General features: G+C 41.8%; 2 protein-coding genes across 2 annotated transcripts in view; one reads left to right on the plus strand and one right to left on the minus strand.

Moving 5' to 3' along the window:
- Positions 1-522, minus strand: part of SH2D4A (SH2 domain containing 4A) — a gene marked incomplete at both ends in the record, with an annotated part of 11,123 nt that extends 10,601 nt beyond the window's left edge. The window contains one exon of the mRNA XM_079534662.1: positions 378-522. Within this exon, the coding sequence (XP_079390788.1) occupies positions 378-522 (145 nt within the window). The remainder of the gene's footprint in view (positions 1-377) is intronic.
- A 310-nt stretch (positions 523-832) lies between these two features.
- On the plus strand, positions 833-20,224 carry CDKL2 (cyclin dependent kinase like 2; the record flags this gene model as incomplete). The annotated part of the gene is made up of 12 exons (XM_079534668.1): positions 833-1,000; positions 4,455-4,649; positions 5,415-5,593; positions 6,423-6,535; positions 6,846-6,985; positions 7,841-7,929; positions 8,427-8,556; positions 9,416-9,690; positions 10,691-10,781; positions 11,465-11,576; positions 11,694-11,800; positions 20,183-20,224. 12 exons carry the CDS (start codon positions 833-835, stop codon positions 20,222-20,224), a joined length of 1,641 nt encoding a protein of 546 aa, XP_079390794.1.
- Between the last annotated feature and the right edge of the window lie 1,330 nt (positions 20,225-21,554).

Genomic DNA, 21,554 nt, shown 5'->3' on the forward strand with positions numbered 1-21,554 from the left:
TGCAAGACGTGACAAGGTCAAATACTCTTGTGATGCATATCAGGAAATGCTTCACACGACTTCACTTGATAGGGCAAATAGTTGAAATGTTTATGCCTGAAAAGGGCTTTTTTATTTGTTGTTCTTGTTGCCTTAGCTTTTTCGAAGCACCAAAGCAGTGATCTGACACCGGAAGATGTGAATCTGAGCCCTCACCATTGCTTTGAGGATATTAAACAGCCAGATGAAAAGCAGAGAAGAATTGTTCCTACCTTTGCTTCAAGAAGAGGTAAAGCAAGGGAGGAAGATGGCTTGAAGCTAAGAGGGGGAATTTAGGATGGATGTTAGGAGGAAATTTTCTACTCAGAGAGCAACGAGGCAGCGGCAAAGCCGCCCACAGAGCCTGGGGTGCCCCATTCCTTGGAGGCACTCAAAGCCAGGCTGGACGGGATCCTGGGCAACCCGATCTAGTGGGCGGCAACCCTGCCCCTGGCAGGCGGTTGCAGCTGGATGGGCTTTAAGGTGCTTTCCATCCCACGCCATTCTACGTACAGCCTTTCCCCAGCTGTCGGTACTACACGTGCACCAGCCGCGTTTCCAGAGCAAAACCAGCTTCCTGCAGCCGACAAACAGCCCTGGCGGTGCCTCCGCCGGAGCGGTGAGGCGGCGCCGGGCAGAGGAGGCCCCGCCCCGGGGCGGGCACACGGAGCAGCAGCGGTGACCCCGCGGCCGGGCGCTCGTCTCCGCCCGTGGGCGTTACGGCGGGTGGCGGCCGTTGCCCCGGTGACGGTGGCCCTTCGGCCCGGGCTCGTCGCCCTTCGGCTGCGGCCCGGTCCAGTTCCTCCCGCAGGTGATGGAGAAGTACCAGGTCCTGGGCCTCATCGGGGAGGGCAGCTACGGGGTGGTGAGCAGGTGCAGGAATAAGGAGAGCGGGCAGGTGGTGGCTGTCAAAAAGTTCCTGGAGAGCGAGGACAACGCGGCAGTGAGGAAGATCGCCGTGCGGGAGATCAAACTGCTGAAGGTGAGCGGGCCCGGGGGAGGCTGCGCTTCGGTCGCGTAGGGCAGATCCGTCTGGGGCTGCTCAGTGTCAGTGTTCACTGTAATGACCGAATCCCGAGTCAAGGAGGCAAACGTCTCCTCTTAGCAGGACGTACGGCCGTGTGTCTGTGGTCCGAGTGCCGATGTGATGGAGGTGCTTCAAACCTTCCTAGCGACCGGCAGGCTCTGGGGAGAGCACTGCCTGCTGAGACTGCCGCGGTTCCTTCACAGTGTGATGCTTAGGGGAAGGTGCAGGGCGAGCGTGAATTTCACACGCTGGGTCGGCTTTGAAAGCTGTACGTCAGCACAAATAACAAAACCCAAACCAAAGGAGGCTTGATCCATTTCAGTCTGTGTTCCCACAGGCAGCCAAGCTGTGGTAGGTTCTCTAAGCCTACAGCTGCAGCCTTGCACAGCTGCAGCCTTGCACAGCTGCTGTTCCTCTGGCTAAGTGCTGCTGGCCCAGGTTGGTTAGCAGTACATTCACGTGCCCCAAATTCAGTAGGTAAATACACAAGGAAATGAGCTACAAGGTCTCCATTCCCTCCTGGAGGGGACTCTGCCTTGTGCATCACAGGCAGCACCTTGCTGCTGTTGATTATGTTGAGCCTATAAAAGCTGCAAGTGAGCAGTGACCTGACTGGCTGACAGTGGGCCTAAGCAGACTGGATCCCAGCACCATTTGCTGGGATAGCTATATGCTGGTTTTCCATGGCATTTTCCTGGCAGGCTTGAACTACCTGCAAGTGGCTGGGGGAGGGCGAGCTCCAGGCTCACTGAAGCTTATGGGTCAGTGGTTAGGCTGCAGCCAGCTGGCATTATGGCTCCTGATGTGTGTGATTTGTCTGTCATCAGCTGTGGGTGTTCTTTGCTCACCTACGTGTCCAGTCATGCTTCTGCCTGGTGGCTTCTTGTCGGTGGCACTACGTGGTGGCAGGCTGTGCAGTCTATTGTGTGGGTTAGTTCACTAAGGGTTTACTAAGGCTGAGGGTACTATGGAAAAATATCTGGGAGCTTCAGGCAGGCAAGGCTTTTGTGTGCATGCTCTTCAGTGCTTTGTCAAGTGGTCTTCCTGCTCCCTCTCTTGGCTCTGTTTTTTATGGGAGACTTTTGTGTTCCTGTTGCTTCACTGCAAGATTTTTTTGCCATATTTTTTTAATGAGTTTCTTCATGAGCTAAGGGTGCAGGTTTGGATTCTGCGCCGGGACACACATCCATGCTTCTACTTGCTTTTATGACCCCTTTCAGCCTTGTGTTCTCCACTGTAAGCTCTAGCAGTAGCAGCGGCATTTTTCTTCATCCTTGAGCTCCCGTGATGATATGTACAGTGCTGCCATACAAAGCTGTTAGATTCCTTGGTGTCTTAAAGTGTTGTGTGCAGGGTGTACCTGCCTGTGTGCACATGTGTCTGTCCATGGGTTCATGTGAAAAGTCTAGGTGTTGGCTGATCTGTCTCCTGAAGAAGCAAAGGAGAGTGTAGTTGGGGTGTTTCTGGCCTTTCCCCAGCTGGTGGGGTGGCAGAGCGTGCCTCCTGCACTGCAATTGGCTTCCACAAGCAGCTCTAACCAAGTCTATCAGACTGTATTCCCTGTGTTAGGCAGGGAAAAAAGTGATTTCCTCCCCCACTACAAGAGCTGCAGACACTTAGGGTTAATAGGAAGGTATGTTCTGGAGCTCAATGCAGCCAGCAGCTATAAGCACTGTTCTCTCAAACACATTTAAAGCCAGTCTGCGTGTGCCTGGATTATACATGATCTGCTGGCAAGCTTTGCTTAGTTACTGAGTCAGAGCACATACTGCCTCCCAGGTGCGTTGCAAATCAACATGTTTTCCTAGGTGAATGGAAATCTGTCTCAACAAATGGCCTCGCACAGTGAGGATAGCTACCTGGGGATTCAATCTTCTTGTAGCTGCTTTATTTGTGTGTTCCTTGTGAACCCCCTTTTTTCATCTTTCCTCTCCATTCCAATGTTTGGGCAGTTGGAAGCTCTCTCGGGCAGAAGTACCAAGCTGTGAGGTAGGAGGTATTCTGGTGTTGTTCAGACCGAAAACTTAAGAAAATACTGTGTCTTTCTTTCAAATTTCTAATCAATAATCTTCATTTTTCAAATCTGAGAAATCAGAGTCTCTGAGCCTTCTGCTCACCAGCTCTCTGCTGCAGCCTGGTTGCACTTCTCTGTCAGCAGAGCACCTACCATACGAGTCCCGTGCTCTGCAGTCTTATTGTGTCTTGCTTGGACACTCCCTGAGGCACGGTTCTGCCTTCAGGCTGCTTCCTGTGGCATTGGTATTTCCCTGCTAGGCTCCAAGTTGATAAATAACTCCATATTGTAGCAGGGGTTGTTTTGGTGTTACAGTTGTGTAACAGACTGGAGATGGAATTTGGCCTGGTCAAAATGAGATAACAAAATAACTGGAAAACAGAGCTGCTTTATTTTCGCTTTAGAATCTTTTTCTCATTTCCATCTTTTTCCTCCTGCGTAACAATATATACGCGTTCTTAAAAATCCTTTTAAAATAAACTCTTTGAATCTTTGTCTTGTTGCTTTTTACCCTGAATCCGCTAGACACAGTTTAATAGATCTTTAATTGTTAACTGAGTGCTTGAGGAATGCTGAACTTTTATCCATTCAATGTACCTGTATTCTGGCACATGCTGTTGTTATGTGCACAAGCTGACAGTGCCAACAGAAATGCTGTGGATATTGTGGGAACTTAAGAGAAAAACCTTTGAATAGATCTCAGAAAAATCAAGATAAAGAGGTTTTAAGTGGTGATGAACTGGCAGCTAAATAGAACAGGCAGCTGCTTTTGTTTTTGACTGAAATGAGAATGTAAGAGATTGTAGAAACAAGAAGCTAGATAAGGAAGTAAAAGAGAAGAGCAAAACTTCTTGGGATAATGGTATAAAGATGAATTTGTGCTGAGTTATTGAGAGAAGCAAACATTTTTATAAAACAAAATGTTGACCACTGTATTCTGCAACCCTTTGAATGCTTTGAAATGCATCCAGAAGGAGCAGCTAGAGTTGCACTGTGCTCTGCTCCGAGAAAAGTGGCAGCATAGTGCAGGGTTATGTGGTTACCTTGAGGAGAACGTCCTGTAAAGAAAGTTGAGACACAGGTACAGTCCAGTGCAAAAGGAGCAAACTGTGTTTATTGCTTTTTGCAAGTGAAATGTCTTATCTGGTGCTTTATTTCTAGGGGCCAAAAAAGGTATATGCATATATGAGGTGGTGGGGAAAAAAAAAAAAAAAGGAGGGAGGAGTAATGAGAAGATCACTGAACTAATTCTAAGAACAAATGACTGTCGGTGTTAGGATAAGTAAGACAAGAAGAGCATTCGGCACTGGCCAGGCTGCAGTTAAAGGCATCTGGTCTTTGTTTACCCATTAAATGCTTTCATGCTCTCACAAAATATTTCCTGTTTCGTAACAGCAACTCAGGCATGAGAATCTTGTGAGCCTGCTGGAAGTGTATAAAAAGAAGAAACGGTGGTATCTGGTGTTTGAATTTGTGGATCACACGGTGCTTGATGATCTTGAGGCATTTCCAAATGGACTAGACTACAGCAGGGTTCGGAAATACCTATTTCAGATTTTGAGAGGAATAGCATTTTGTCACAGCCATAATGTAAGTATGCCTGAGAAATCAGCTCTGCAGTTAACCTCAAATGGATAGATACAGGGGTGTGCATTTGTGACACTTAGTAAAGCTTAGAGAAATAAAGCTTTCACTGGAATTTGGAAGTAGAGCAGGAGGGCCTCACTGAGTTTCATACAAAACGTCGGAGCCCGGCAGCAGTTCCTGCATTGGTCTGTCTGTGACTGCTATGAGAGCTCTTCTGAGGGAAGATGCAGAAGTCCAAGGAATCAAATTTCCTCACTGACTCTCTTCTGACAGAGGGAGGTGGTTTCTCTTTCAAAAGCTTGTTTCTGATAGTGTCTGTAAATACATGAGCTTGCCTTTTAGTCATGACCCTGTAACTATCCGTATATATTTCTTTTTGTATTGGGGAAACTGTCTTTCAGGTATTCCTAAAATACTCTTCACATTTAATTGCAGGATGTGCTTGTTCCTCTTGCAACACTTAGAGCTTTTAAAATTCGTGATCAGGACCAGTTTTTAAGTATAATAAAGTATTTGTGCAATACCTATGGTAAATACATGCAGTGAAATACATAAAATTAACACCCATCAAAAACAGAAGTTTTTGAAGCCCTTGGATTGGCACTTTGTCCTTGTCTGTGTGCACATACCTGTGTTATGTAGACTTGATATGTTTTTCATGCCTACAAAAATTTGTTTTTTTTACCTGAATGTGAGAAATCTGCTATTTCTGGTGGGCTGTTCAGTTTCCTGTGGGGAAATTGCTTGACTTGCTTTTTCTCTGTGCAGATAATACATCGGGATATTAAGCCAGAGAACATACTGGTCTCCCAGTCAGGAGTGGTAAAACTCTGTGATTTTGGTTTTGCTCGCACATTGGCAGCTTCTGGGGAAGCTTACACAGACTATGTGGCAACTCGATGGTACAGAGCTCCAGAGCTGCTGGTGGGAGACACGAAATACGGCAGGTAGGAGACCGGCCAGGCTGCAGAGGGGTTTGGGGTTTGTGCAGGTACTCTGTTTTTTGAGGAGCTTGTGCTTGTTAAACTGGTTAAAGCAATGCTGTTCATCATGCCTTGGTTAATTATTTGTGAGGATTTGAGCCTTCCTCTTCTCTCTGTGTCTGTGGAGCTAACTATGGCCAATGCTAGGCTTTTCTGGCTCAGAAGAGCAGAAAGAAAGACTGAGCCATCAGCATCCCTAGTCTGTTGTCTACAGGAGCTTTTTGGTTGCCAGTGCTAGTATTGGAGGAGGCTATTATTGTGCAGCTGGTCCTGGCGTGGAGGCAGAGAAATCACTCCAGACATGCTGAGAAAAGTATTTCAGGAAGGAGGAGGTGCGGGGCATGAGTTTTTCTTACTGGGATCTCTAGTGCTGCAAAACCACGTCAGAAATTAAACTGCCGTTCACAGGTTTGTACACCCCTGTATGCTTATAAATGTTCTGTGTTACCTAATGTCCTTTTTAAGTAAATGCTTCAGAAGGAGAGGTGCCTGCAGAAAGAAAAGTTTTCTGTTCTCCAAAGGGCAATATTTTTTTAATGTATTACTTTGCATGGGAATTTTGAAAGCGTTGGGGTTTAGGACCGAATTTCAGGTTGGTCAAACTTTTGCCTTCTTCAAGAGCTGAATTCTTGGTATTCATCAGAGCGTATGCAAGCTTGGAAAACAGCTGTCTTGCTGTTTACGGAGTCAGAGCTGTGCTCAAGGCCTGTAACTTGCTGGATGCTGGCCCAGCTCAGCCTTTAGCTGAGAATGAAGAATAAAGCTGTGCTGATCGGGGATGTTTTTCTTTCAGGGCTGTGGATGTGTGGGCTATTGGCTGTCTGGTAACAGAAATGCTCACAGGAGAGCCCCTGTTCCCTGGAGATTCAGACATTGACCAGCTCTACCACATCACCAAATGCCTGGGTGAGAACAGCCTGCCAGAATCCCAGTGCCTATTCCCTAATGAAGGGGTTGAATAAGTCTTGATGGGGGGAGGAAGGTGTGAAGAGGAAAGATGTGTGCTGAACTGTTTCTGAGAGCATGATTTCTTTGCCCCCTTTACAAAGGGGGAGAGCTAGGAGTTTTGTGACCCTGAAGTCCGTTCATGATTCTTGAATGGAAAGAATGACCCAGATTATAGCCCTTATAGTTCTGTTAACTCAGTATTTCATCCTCTCGAATATTCTCAGGATGGCATTTCTTCCATTTGGTTGCTATGGTTGTGTGATTCCAGGTAATTTAATTCCAAGACACCAAGAGTTATTCTGTAAAAATCCCCTTTTTGCTGGCATGAGGTTGCCTGAAGTGAAAGAGGCTGAATCTCTGGACAGAAGATATCCTAAGCTCTCTGCTTCAGTGCTAGATTTAGCCAAAGTAAGTAAGAGATAATTTTGGAAATTGCATGGAGAGGTGAGAAGTTCTCATTAGAATTTAGTGCCTTTGGCAGATGCTTGTCACTTGCCCTGGGGAACGGATTGCAGCCTGCAAAAAGAGCTAGTGTTGTTAGGCTGGCTTAACCAACTACCCATGCAATGATCAACTGCTTGGTTTAGCAGTTTGGTGAGAACAGCCACTCTCCTGGATAATGGGGAAGAGTGAGCTCATCATCTCCAGCTCCACAGGGGCTGCCTCATCTGAGGAGGACTTCTAGCATGCTGCAGATAATACGCGGTCCCTTACTGTTGCCTTGCTAGCACAGCTGTGTGATGCAGTGTTTTCTGCCAACCTTCTATCTGCATCCTGGTGGAGACACTGCAAGCAGATGAGATGGCATCCATACATGCAGTTGTGTGGGAGCTAGGAAGCATACAACTTTGTAACTGATTCTGAAGAATTTTTCTGCTTTCAGATAATAGTCTGGAACACTGATATGCTGGGTAACTAAAATAACCCTTAAGACACCTGAATGTATTGGAAATGCCCTGTGATCAAACCAGCTTCTAAAGCCTTAGCCAAACAAATAGAATTGAAAACGACTGGTTTACTGGGAGGTGGATTATTTGTGTGGCAGGTAGGCCATCTGTCTTTGTGAGCATTAGTGATTTGAGTGGATGTAGCCAGCAAATATTAAATATTTTTTGTGGAAAAAGGGTACATCTCTTGGGACCATCTCCGTGTAGCAGGCTATAGAAGTGGGAGCTTTGCAGCTATTTTTTCTTGACATCATCTGGAAATGCTAAAGCCTTTCTTTCATTTCTGCCTTTTACTGTTTACTGTTGATTTTCACAGAAGTGTTTGCAGATTGACCCAGACAAAAGACCATCCTGCGCTGAACTCTTGCAGAGCGATTTCTTTAACAAGGATGGATTTGCTGAAAGGTGAATGGTACATTTCTTACTCAAAACAGGACAAGATTAAAAGGAAGTTAAGCAATTGAGCTTTAAAAGTATGTGCTGGGTTTGCAAAGCAGGTGGTTGCTGAGTGTCTTAGCTTTGTTTGGTTTGAGCCTTCCCAAAAATGGAGGGAACAGTTAAATGGGAAAACATTGCAGTAGCATGTTTACCATAGTACATGGTCATGACATGCATTCATCGGTGTGGGCCTCCTTTCACAGCATATTGACATATTGAGTAGTATTATCTTACACTGTATTCAGTGTGTGCATCTACATCAGACTGGGGTACAACCACCTTTATTGCTGTGAAAACAAAAGTGTGCATGTGTAGGATTATATTTTACTTTATTGGATTCTAATTACATAGAAATACGTGGTTTGTTTCATTATTTGGATGGTTATAGCAGCCTGGGCTGAGCACTGATACTAAGACTAACAAAAGCCTTTTCTTTTTCTCTTTCCCCACTATGATATGTTAAGTAGATTTGCTCAGGAGCTTAAATTAAGAACTCACAAAGAAACCAGGGACTATCAGTTACAAAAAAAATCAAAAGTCAGCAGAAGGGATAAAGATGATGCTGTGGAAGAAAGGAAGATGCTTGGTGTACAGGTTAGTTGGTTTTTTGTTTTCCTGTTTTTTTTGGGTTTTTTTTGCTTTCTTGTGTTTTCTCCATCTTTTAAAATGAATAAGTAAGTATGTGATGTACTTTAATTGCTTAGCATATAAATATAAACACAATTTTATATTTCATTTAAAAAAAAATAAAGACTAGATAAAAGATGTGCCAGAGAAGTTCAGCTCTCTGTGAGTTTAAGCAGTTCATGAGGCCTGTATCCTTCAACTCTGATGCTCACTGCAGTACAACAAGCAGGCTGGCATGTAGATTTTCTATGCCTCTGATTCCAGCTGGCTGCTACAAGTTGTGCTGGTGACTGGCTGGACAGTCTGCAGGTGGCTATTCAAGCCTTCCTTGTCAATAAAGCACATGACAATGCAGTTACTTGCAAATAGAGAATTGTAAGGAAAACCAGTTAGGAAGTGTTAGTCACATTGAATGAGCAAAACATGATTCTGTGCAGCTGCTCACCTGTGTTGAAGTTCTGTCTCCAAAACTGCACATTTAGCTTTCAACCAGATATGAAGGCTAGAGGCTTCACAGTTAAGCTGAGGTGACACTGGGCTTGGTTCTTATTTCTTTAGAAGTGACACATGATATAGCTGTTCTTCCTCCATCACTTCCAACTCATTCCAGGGTGACTTACTTACAGAGGGTGCTGGATCCCTGACAAGTTTCCTCCTTTCAACTTTAATGGAAGACAGGTGTTCTATCACACTACTTAAACCATCTCCATCAGATCCTTGCAGAGTTGTACTAACTTAAGCTTTGAATTTTTTCCTCCATGTGCAGCTCTAAGTTAATTTTTAAATGTAACTGGAAAAGAAATATGACACTCATCTTTCCAAACAGGATTTCAACACTGACCCAAAGAGCAGAGATGCAAAGGTGTTCAAAGTGAAGTGTTCTAAAGCTGATGGAGAGAAAGGAGAGCGATCTTCTGACCTGAGTTCCCTCTACGATGGTGCAATCAACCCATTCAAAATATGCTCTCAAGCTAACCTGAAAGATTCCAGTAGCAACTTGGGCTACATCAAGAATGCAGGCATCGTTATTCCTCCCATTAACCGGAATGTTTCTCCCACTGTGTCTGCAGTGATGCCTGTGCCTAGGAACTGTAACTACAGGTAAAAGAGCAGAGCTGGAAAAACTTGTTTCTTTTGATCTTGTTGCTGAGGAACAGTAATGTGCTGAGAGAGCTGCAGGGTGGTGATGTGGGTTTGGGGCAGGATGCAGAGAGGAGCAGCTTCTGGGTGAAGGATGGTGTGTACATGGGTTAGAAAGCTTGGTTTCACCTCAGGCAGCTCTAAGGGTCCATGCAGAAAGCTTCTGTGTTTCTGCATTCGGCAAAGTCCTATGGGACAACAGCAGCTGCAATGCAGGCCTTTCTTTAACTAGTGGCTTATCCTTTGGACAAAAATTCTGTGTTAGCTGGGCCTGCAGTGTTATTGTAGAATCACCAAGGTTGCAAAAGACCTCCAATATTATCCAGTCCAACCATCCACCTACCCCAATATTTCCCCACTAAACTGTGTCCTGTAGTCCAACATCTAAACATTTGTTGAACACCTCTAGGGATGGTGGCTCAACCACCTCCATTGGCAGCCCATTCCAGCACCTGAACACTTTTTCAGAGTTACAAATTTTTTCTAACTTCCAACCTAAATCTCCCCTGGTGCAGCTTGAAGTTATTCCCCTATTGCTAGATAAACAGTATAGGAGGCTCATCCCTACCTTTCCACAACCTCCTTTCAGATAGTTGTAGAGAGTAATAAGAGCTCCCCTGAGCTTTCTCTTCTCCAGGCAAAACAATTCCAATTTGCTCTGCTGCTCATGAGACTTCTCCAGAGCCCTCACTAGCTTCATTGCCCTTCTCTGAACATACTCCAGGACCTTGATGTCTTTCTTGCAGTGAGAGGCCCAAACTGAACACATCACTTGATGTACAGCTTCACCAGTACTCAGTACAGAGGGACAATCATTTCCCTGCTCCTTCTTGCAACACTATTTCTGATACAAGCCAGGAAGAAGGCCCCTGTTGGGGGGACAGTGTTTCTGAGTGTCTGATGTTTGTTTGTATTTACATTTACCATGTTATTAAACAGTTTGGGCCATTTGAAATTACAGAGTTGATGAAAGGAGTAAGAATTATTTGAAACCATTTTTAAAGCAAATGAAGCATTCTCCAGCAGGCCATTACAGTGTAAGCTTGACTTCGGTAAGTTTTATGTCCTTCCCCTTGACTAAGCAAAAATGAATTCTTAAATATGTGCTTTCTTGTCAGTAATCTTTCTTGCAGTCTTTACCATAATTCCCAACTAGAAATAATGTTCTTCAGCCTTTTATTCCTACAGTTATCCCTTATCCTTTGTTACTGTTATTCTATATGAAACATTTAATATTTTTTTTAAAGGGCAAAGTTTTTACATGAAGGTAGCAGTCAGCAAGGATACTTGTGAGACATGGAGTATATCCACTGTACTGCCTGTCCAGGAAGTGGACCATTTGTGCTTCACTGTTGAAGCAGAGTGCAGGATTTTGATTTAATACTGTCAGGGTCTCCTTTAGTCACATCGTAAATGCATATAGAGTTGATAATGAAAACAAGTGAAATACAAAGTTCTCCAGTGCACACAGTACCTAGATACTAATTTTTCCAAGTCAGAGGAATATTTGACTTTATATAGAGAACTAATCTGAGCCATTCTCCTGTTGTATTTTGTCTCTTTGAAGCAATTTCATTTAGATGTTTGGTGTTGCTTTTTCACTTGTAGTTACTTTTTTGTTTGTTTCGTGGTTGTTCAGTTGTTTTTAATGTCTGAGCTATTTAAGCAGAATGGATTCCTTTAACTATGTGATTTAGTCTTGAAAATAGCTTTGTTTTTTCTCTCTCTACACGAGGTCTCTAATGAAAAGAACGTCCTTCAGGCCAGTAAGAAGAAACGGGAATTCTCTAAGACAGATGTGCATTTGCCAGAGCTAAATCATCTCCCTGAACTGAAAGGAGTGGAAGGTATGAGCTTCAATGTCCTCTAAGTTAAACCTGGATGCTAAGTGGCAGGAAACAATGTGCACTGCAGCAGTCACATCTTGCTTCTTTAACCTTGTGTGCATTGGTTGCATTTTGCAGGATGGCATCCCAGATATCTCAAAAAGGAAAATAAAACAGTTTCAGAGTCCCGGGTCCCCTCTCTTGCTGCTATTGACCTTCATAACACAAGTCTGGCCTCACAGCAGGTAACAAAGCAATAAAATAGTTTGTGCTGTTCTGCATCTCTGTGGTTCAGGACTCTGAACAGCATGATCCGCAAGATTTTTGCTTGGCTCTTAACAGAAGCAAAACTTGCCTTGGTTTCTCAGCTGTCTGAGCAGACAAAAATTGGAAGAAAGGGTTGAGATGATTCTTGTGAAGGCTCCCTGCCCCCCTGACATCATACAGATTAGGAAACTAATGGTATCCCCTGACGTTTGGGATGGAGATCTCTGGGGTGATCTTGATGACAGTGAGTGAGAAGATGATCCTTTGTTCCTCACTTGGGTAAAGAACTTTCCTGACATCAAACCTAAATCTTCGCTCCCTCAACTTAAAACCTGTTTCCCCTTGTCCTGCCATTATCCACTCTTTGTGAAGAGTTGACTCCCCTCCTGTTTGTAGGCTCCCTTTAGGTACTGAAAAGCTGCAATGAGAATCGCCCCACAGCCTTCTTTTCTCCAGGCTGAACAAGCCCAGCTCCCTCAGTCTGTCTTCATAGGGGAGGTGCTCCAGCCCCCTGATCATCTCTATGGCTCTCCTTTGGACCCTCTCCAACTGTACCTTGTCTTTCTTGTATTGGGGGCCCAAGATCTGGAGGCAGTACTCCAGCTGGGGCCTTGCAAGGGCATAGTAGAGAGGGACAATCACCTCCCTTGTCCTTGCTGGCCACCTCTCTTCTGATGGAGCCCAGGATACCATTTGCTTTCTGAGCTGCAAGTGCACACTGCTGGCTCAAACCAAGGTTTTTTATCCATCAGGACCTTCAGGTCCTTCTCTGCAGGGCAGCTCTCAAGGCCTGCTCCTCCTAGTCTGTATGGATGCCTGGGATTCCTCCGGCCCAAGTGCAAAATCTTGCACTTTGCTGTGTTGAACCTCATTAGGTTCACCTGGGCCCACCTTTCAAGTCTGCTGAGGTCCCTCTGAATGGCAGCCCTTCCTTCCATTGTGTTCACCGTGCCGCTCAGCTGGGGTGTATCCTCATAAATTTTTGAGCAGGGGTGCTGACTCTGCCTCCTCTCTGGGCAGCCTGTTCCAGTGCCTAACTACTATTTCCACAAAGAGCTTCTTCCTCATATACAATATAAATCTCACCAACACAACTTGAGGCTGTTACCTCAAATATGCTTTGCATACATGTGGTGCTTGTATACAAAAATAGGAGACTATAATAGCTGACAAATGGTACCACATGAATGTTATCAATCCATATTACTTTAATTGAGAGTATTTAGAAAAAAAGCAGAAAGAATCACAACAAGGTCTTAAAAAAGAACAGTAAGACTACTAGAAAGCGGCCGTCCACTAGGAGCAAGATATCTGAATCTCATGTAACTGATCATGCAAAAAAGGAAATATTTGTTACTCCTAGAGGAATATGATAGAGGAATAGTGCTTAACATTTTACTCTTTATGCTTTTGATAGATTTTTTACTGGGATGACATGAAATACGAAACAGGAGAAATGTCTGAATTTCTACATTCTGATTAGTGCAGCACTGTCACAAATAGACAGTGGTTATTTGCTTTGTGGCTTATGTGTCTGCACCAAACCACGTGTGACATGAAATACTGCAGTTTTAAGTAATCCACACAGTCCTGTGGTGTGTTGTTTGTTTTTTTTTTTTCCTTTTCTGGATAATCACTAAGGAGAAGGAACAAATCATCCTCATTTTAAAGGGTTCAAAAATGTATATAATAATTAAAATCTTTATTGATTATGAATCCTTTCATAACGGGCTTGTATCACAATGAAGAAAGTTAAAGGAGGCCAAATCAATTACACCTCTGAAAAATTACAGGCCAGGTAACTGATTTACAGCGTTTTCGACTTGCAACAAAAGACATTGGCTTCACATTTATATAAGGAGACTTCCTCTGGAGCTTGCCTTAAAATAAAACAAGTCTATTTGACATGTGAATAATTGTTAAGAATCTCCAGGGAGATATGATTAGCTTTATTTTAACTGCAGATGGGACATCAACAGAGAGCAAATTCATTTGTCAATAGTTTGTTATCAAGGAGCTCCTAATTTTCAGCCACTTGTGAGAAGAACAGACGTTACAAAAACAGATAACTATAAAATTTTGTAGCTTCTCTACCAAATTCTGATTTTTTTTAAAGTGTGCTGCAATACTGAGGTTTTTTTTGAATTAGCTGTACTTCATGGAAGAGCCTTATTTGTCTAAATAGAGGTACATTTTCAAGCACTGAGATGACAAAAATCTGATCTTATAACTCAACAATTCTTATCACCTGAACGTATACAAAAAGCATCACTAAGTTCCCAGATGAGACCATGTGCTACTGAACAGAATTTCTGAAATAAGTGCCACATCTTCACCTTCTCTACAGCAGTATCTGCATAGACAGCAGTGCTTCTGGTTCATGAGAGATGTTTGAATATCATTTGGGTTGGCAGAGTACCTATCTAGATGATAAGGCCAAAGAGCATAATGCAGTCAGTGTACTGCCCTAACTACTTACATTAACAAAACACAAGAAAACTGCTGATGTGAGCACACATAATATATAACGATGTAACTTTTAACTCTAAGTTCATAGTTGGTTCTTTCTAAACATCATCACTTACTGCCTTTCTAGTTCTTGCAGCAGTATCTTCTGTGAGCTGAAATATTTCATCTTTCATCTTTTTTTATTTCCTCTTCCTTTTGTTTCTTCTTAAACAGTGCCTAAAAAATAAGAACAGAAATATTACTGATAATACTTCAGTTGTGACATCATACCTAGCAGCAAGGAAAGAAACCACACGTAAGAGGTGTTCAGAAGAACTTTCTGTCTTGTGCTTTAGAGCAGCTGACACCAAGACCATACAGGAAAGCAAGAACAGAAATGGCACAGAGAGATCTCTGTTAAGAATTAGAATACATGTACAGAAGCACGTTTTCCTAGATAGAGCTGAGCACTTTTTTTCTTTTTCTTTTTTTTTTTTTGTAGTCGATAGACTAAGTCAGTTACTTCCCAGAAAACTGAAGGTAAAAATTGATAAGCAGCTAAGAAATGCATATATAAACTCTTTCACGGTGGATAACAGTGAACCAAACAGCTCTTTGGTATGCCAGCATGGCGGGAATTTGTATGGGAACTGCTGAATCACTCAACTCTGAGTGACCACCTGTGGCAAGCAGTGAGTCAGCCCTGGGAGGTAATTCACTTGTGCCATCAGAAGGGGTGGAGAGTGGTTCCACCTCTCCTAAATTAAGTACTGAGTGCCGCTGAGGAAGGATGTCTTCCAAGAGATCTCTCCTTGTGGAGAATATTGTGAATCTACAACATTGGTAAGCATTTTCCATTTATTATCTTCCTGTGGCAATAATCTTACTTAGATTATTTTACTTAATCTTATTAAAACTCTGCATGCTTATTGATTGTTCAAGAGTTATAGAAAAAAAGTGCAATAAGGAACCCTTTCAGGAGAGGATGAAGGCACAACTGTTGAATAGAAGATGCTGGTCTGGAAAAATTTGAAAAATACAGAACTCCTGGTGGAAGAGATGAAAAATCCTAGGTGGCACAGAGAACAGGTGTCGTGTAGAGGGATAAATGGGGGAAAAGGTCACTAGGAGATCTGATTTCAGTCTGTAGAAGGTTCTATGGTCATGATGTGACACTTCATGTGTCCCATTCTCTTCAACTGCTCTCATTCAGTTTGTGTTGTGTTTCTCAAAGTACTCTTAGAATTCTTCTGATCTCATTTTGTAAGCTTAGCTTAAGTGCTTCACAATGTTAGCGTGAAAAAAGGAGCATTATTGTGACAACCTGTTAGTCCCTCATATAATCTCTTAGAGACCAGAGAGGCCACAGTTTAGTTAACTAACTGCATGTATTAGGCTGTGTTATTTATTAGTTCATAAAATGCCCACTTTGCAAAATGAAGGATGAATAGCCAAAACAATAAATTAGCAAGTGCCTGCAAATTCAGAATTTTCCTGCTAGAGCATAACACTGAATTGTTGTTTGTAATGAGACTGTTATTTGTCTTATTTATCTTAAATGTTCACTAAGCACCTCAGAGACGTTATTTACACCGTAACTTTAATCTGGCCACTTCTTTCTGTCAAAAATGGTATGAAGAGCACTGTTCTGATGTTCTAACACACAGCTAACTGAAAATGAGATTTATACATGTTACCAATGCTTTTCAAATGAAAGTTTTTCTTGTTTTTAAACTCTGGGAATTTTTATTTATTTATTTTTTTTTACCTTGTATTCCTCATACACAGGCTTTGGGGAAATGCTTGTAAAGCTAAAAATATCTTACTACAGCCCAATTTGTTTTTAAATATTCACTAAGATTTATACTGTATGACAAAACTAAATGATGTGTGGTCGTTTCATAAGTTTGCTCTGTTCTGCATTACCCATTTTAGTACAGCAGACATAAAAGAAATTTGGTTGTCTATGTGTGTATAACTCTACATGTACATAAATGGGCACTTTGTAACTGCAGGTGTTGCAAGTTTTCTGACCTCTAAGAAATGCCCTCACTTGTGACTTACCTGACTCTTTTGCAGGTTAGCTTCTTCTAACAGCTGTACGCAATCTTGGACTCTTGCAACTGCTTTGTACTTTTCCCTTTCTAAATTAGCACACTTTGTGTGAAGCATTCTGATTTGTTTCTCCAGGGCTGTTCTTTCTGTTCTCATTTGTTCAGTATCTTGGACACTAACATGTAATCTGAAACAAAGGAGTAATTTTACTCATTTAACCATACAAAGCTGAACTAAAGAACTATTCTTCTTTCAAACTAAGCTCACAGAAAGCAAGGTCCCAGAGCTGTGTTCCCATTTGGCTTTTTTTTTTTTTTTTTTTTTTTGGTACGTATCCCATTAGTAACATCCAACAACATGTCTTTACCTTGTTTCTAATTGTTTGATACTAGACTGCATTTGTTGCAGGAGTTTGTCAGATGCTGCTTCTCTTTGCTGGGCAGATACCACATCTTCTTCCTAGAAAGAACATACATGTTTTCCAGGCAACATCTGAGTTCCATTTATAAAAAGAAAAATATATAATTTTTTATATATTTTATTAAATTTAGTTTATAAATTAGAGAACAACTCGAATTAATTTACCATCAGCAATTAGATAACTGTCTAGTCATTCAGTTGCAACAGAAAATTACCCCTTTCTCCAGAATACCTTTCTCTCCATTTGGCTTTGACGAGTCTTTGTCAACCTGATCATTTCATCAACCTTAGCACAAATTCATGCAAACTGGAGCACAACCAAGTCATGAAGGAAACTAGAAAACATGCATTACATTTAAGAATTGACTTCAAGAAAAAATTCTTACAACAATAAAAACTACCATTTAACAGCATAAAAAGCAAGAGTAACTTATGCCTATGTGAAAACGTTGATCAACATACACATAGTGCATGTGAACACAAGACTTGATCTGTTTTGGTATCCTGTTGGCCTGCAACAATTTCAATGCTTCTTGTGCAAGCAGCTTTAAAAATGTGGAGACAAATGCTCTCTTCTAAAGACAGCAGCACACATCAGCAACTTGTGTGTGATGTCAGAGATGGAAAATACTTCATTTTCTAGTACCTGGAATGCCACCTGAATTTTTGTCGTGGTTTTTTTTTTTTTTTCCTGTCCCACTGTCTTTCCCCAAGATAAACTTTGCTAAGGCAACTAAGGTTACAAAAAATTCCCCCTCAGAAATGCATCTTCAGTGACAACTCTGCACTTATAAACAGATCCTAGTCCTCAACTTACTGTACAGAAGAAACAAAAATAAACATGAAGACACAAAGCTTCTCTTAACTCTAACCTCTACGTAGCCTATGGTTTAGAACAGGAGTTTTCAGTGTTGAAATTTCAACTACTTTGAATGTTCAGATTTCCACAGCTTATTTCAGTTTTCATTCCCTTAAATACTTGAACTTGAGGTGAGCACGGCCGCCTCTTTATTAGATTTCATTTCCAGAACATTTCTAGGTATGCTGAAAAATTTAAACCTGAACGCAGAGAACACAGTTGTTTTAGCCCTGATAAGAAACCTGACTCGTTAATCTTGCTCTCTACTTCTCACTCTTCAGTTTTTTAGTTCAAGGAAGGACACCTTCATTCCACGACATCTTTACATCCTTGGCAAGAGACCTTGTCAAACACTTTGGAGAATGCAGACAAATGGACAGCCTCTGTCTTAATGCTGTCTCCTTCAAACAATACGGCCAGTTCACATTTCTGCCCACAATTCCTTTCCCGTATCACGATTTTAAGCATCCAGTCATTCTGTTTCTTGATACCTCTTGCTTTGTTTAGACATAGCAGATTAGCATGCAACTTCTCGATCAAAACAACTGTTTTGAAAGCCCATGGTATTTTCTTGAGATTGCTTTCAGACAGCAATCCCTCAGCTCTAATTGTAGCTATGCTTAAAGAACAGTTGATTGAGGTTACTGACTGCAAAGGATAAAAATCCCTCTGTAAGTGCATTACTTTGCTACTATTAGAAGAAATGAAATAGCTTGGAAACAGAACTGCTTGCAAGATACAGTGGGTTGGGTTTTGCTGTTTTTTTTTTTTTTTTTTTTTTTTTTTTTTTTTTTTTTTTTTTCTCCCCCTCCTTACTCTACACACTGACAGCATCCAGGACAAACATGGATTAAAAAAAAAAAATAGTGTGGCTGCTTATAAAAGAAAAAGGAGTTCCTGTAATATCAAGAGCTAACCTCTGAACCACCAAGACTTACGTGTTTTGTCTTCAGGAAGGAGCCATTGCTGCTTGATTATTGACTGGTTGCTAGACAACTTTACAAATCTGAGTGACACAAGTTCTTTTCCAACTAGATAAGCTGGAAGGATATTTTTCTTTTGGTTTGTACCTTAAGGATCCAATAGGATTAAAAAAAAAAAAATCACTAGGTCAGTGCTTAGGTTTTACTTACCAATTCTGTTTTTTCACTGGCTGCATGCAGGTGTGAAGTAAGCTGGTGAAAGTTAGCCAGTTGATCCTAAAAAGTAGAATTCAGCTTCTTAGAATCATCACCAACAAAGAACGTTTTCAGTATCACAGTCGTAGTCAACTGAAAACATTTTCAAAGAATTGATGTATGATGTATGTATGCAGTAGATTTACTAATGCAAAATGTATCTGAATTTCATTCACTTACAAATTTCTACAACCCGTGCAACTAATAGCAAAATACAAAAGCAGTGCCTCTGGGAGCCTCACAGATTATGGTGATACTGTAAGTTCTTTTGCTAACACTGTAGCAGAAATGTATCCACTAAGAATTATAAGTGTCTCCCTGCACGAAGAGGCTTTATTTACTCTTTGCCTTATAGAACACCTACAGCATAAATAAGGATCTCACAGCTGATCTCTGCTTTCCGGTAGATTGTGATTCTACTCAGCCTACCTCTGATTGCTATTTCCTGCTCCTCTGTTAAAAGCAAAATGTAAAACACGGCTGATTCAGCTGAAAAGTCTACGGCAGACACAAAGTGCTTTTAAGAATAAAAGGCTGCTCAATCTCATTCTTGAAAAAATGGCATCAAAATCCACTAAGAATTTGGTGATGGAAAGTAGACTCTTACAGCCCCTTCAATCTCCAACAGTTACGATTTACCAGTGACCAACAGCAAACAAATCCAATAACAGAAACAGGAAGTTGAGCAACAAAGAAACTCCTCACGGCTCCTCATAACTGTTATTTGAAATAACCATAAAACTCGAGAGAACGCAGCAACTGTAGAAAGGAACGCGTCGCTTAGATGGACTAAAAACATCACTAACAAATTCCTGCTACATAGGGGAGCAATAATTGCACCCACAAGTCTAACGCACTTGAAAACGCGGTGCAGATTTTATAGATATTATACATTGAATATAGCTGTGGTGAGCTACACGTACACGTGAAGTTTATGAACTCTTTGAATGCTGAGCACTCTTTACAGCTCAGAGCAAAACAGCTTCTTACAGCCTAATTTATCCCTCTGAAAGAAAATTTCCTGAAGCGTAACCAGTTAACTTAGCAAGCTAAGACACTAACAAATAGCTTAAAGGCTTCCCAAGGAGCAGCTGAAGAAATGCAATGCTAAACACTAACATTGGAGATTAGCAACCTTCATTTTTCAGCTGTTTATTCAGCTTCTCTATTGAATGACAACAGGTAAGTGAAACTACTTATATTTGAATTGAACAACAGCAGGATGATTATTTATATTTATCTATCTTGTGTACTTCTCTACATGCACCAAAACGCACACGGTGCACTCCCTAAGTTACTGCCCACATATCTGAAACCAACTTTCCAACCCCAACTGTCCTTTTGACTGTTGAATCGCTGGCTACATCTGACCACTCCACTTTTGATAACAACTATTACAGAAAACAATCAACAACGGGACCAGGGGAGAGCCACGAAGATGATCAGAGCGCTGGAGAACCTCTCCTATGAAGATGGGCTGAAGGAGCTGGGCTTGTTCAGACTGGAGCAGAGAAGGCTGCGGGGAGACACCATTATGGCCCTTCCAGTATCTAAAGTGAGCTTATAAACATGAGGGAAATCAACTTTTTACGTGGGTAAATAAGTGATAGGAAAAGGGGAAATGGATTTAAACTCAAGGAGGGAAGATTTAGATGAGAATGTCGGGGGGAAGTTTTTCACTGAGAGAGTGGTGAGGTGCTGGAACAGGCTGCCCCGGGAGGCTGTGGACGCCCTGTCCCTGGAGCAGTTCAAGGCCAGGTTGGATGAGCCCTAGGCAGCCCAGCCTAGTACTTGATCTAGTGGTTGGCAGCCCTGCCTGTGGCAGAGGGATGGAACGTAATGATCCTTGAGGTCCATTCCAACCCAACCCATCCTATGGCTTTATGATGACTCTATGATACTGGTACAAACTGCACTTCGGTTTGGCTACACACAGATGCAGAATCTCTGCAGTGTATGAAGGCATTCCAAAACTAACAAAAATGTCCATGAAAGTTACTTGCTGTTTCAGTCTTTCAGCCATGTGAATCCGTGTTTGAGTCATGTGTTCCTGGTGCTGCTGCTGGAGTTGATCAAGCTCCTGTGATACAGTCTGCCAGAGCTCTATTGCTTGATCTTTTTCCTAGAAAGTTAAAGAATAAAGGTCTCTAAAATATTTACAGTACACTTCTATTGAAATGATTTCTTTAAATTATTATTGTTCTCTGCACACATTACAACCACACAGAAAACCAAACTCAGAGGCAAAAAAACCCCAGATGTTTACAAGATCACATTCCATCTAGACTGGAGCTGCAAGTTCTGCAGTATTTTAACAGCTCTTACCAAGAGTAAAACTCCACTCACGTTCTGAAACTGTCAAAGTCTTGCAATTCTTTACTTTAGGACTACAGTATATATAATACTCAAATACCAAAAATCAGGAGTCAATTTAACCTCAGCTTAGTCCACTACAAAAGAACTGAATCATCTCTGTAATATATTCAGGCCATTTTGCTGATCTATTCAGATCTGTTACTTTCTGTATTCCACATACAGTTGCCCCTCATTTCACATTACACTTTAATTTAATTTTAAAAAAAAGTCAGCCTACCACAATAACTTTAATCCAACAAAATATTTGATTCATCTTCTGGACAGAAATTCAACAAGGTAAAATTAGAGGCACAAATGAACATAAAAAAATTCCTACTTGTATGAAACTAGAGAGCAACTTCCTTCAGGTTTTGAAGTTGAAAATGTAAGTATGGGTGCATTTGAGGTTGTTTTTTT

Source organism: Tetrao urogallus, assembly GCF_951394365.1.
Source record: "Tetrao urogallus genome assembly, chromosome: 4".
In the NCBI taxonomy this organism is placed as follows: Eukaryota; Metazoa; Chordata; class Aves; order Galliformes; family Phasianidae; genus Tetrao; species Tetrao urogallus.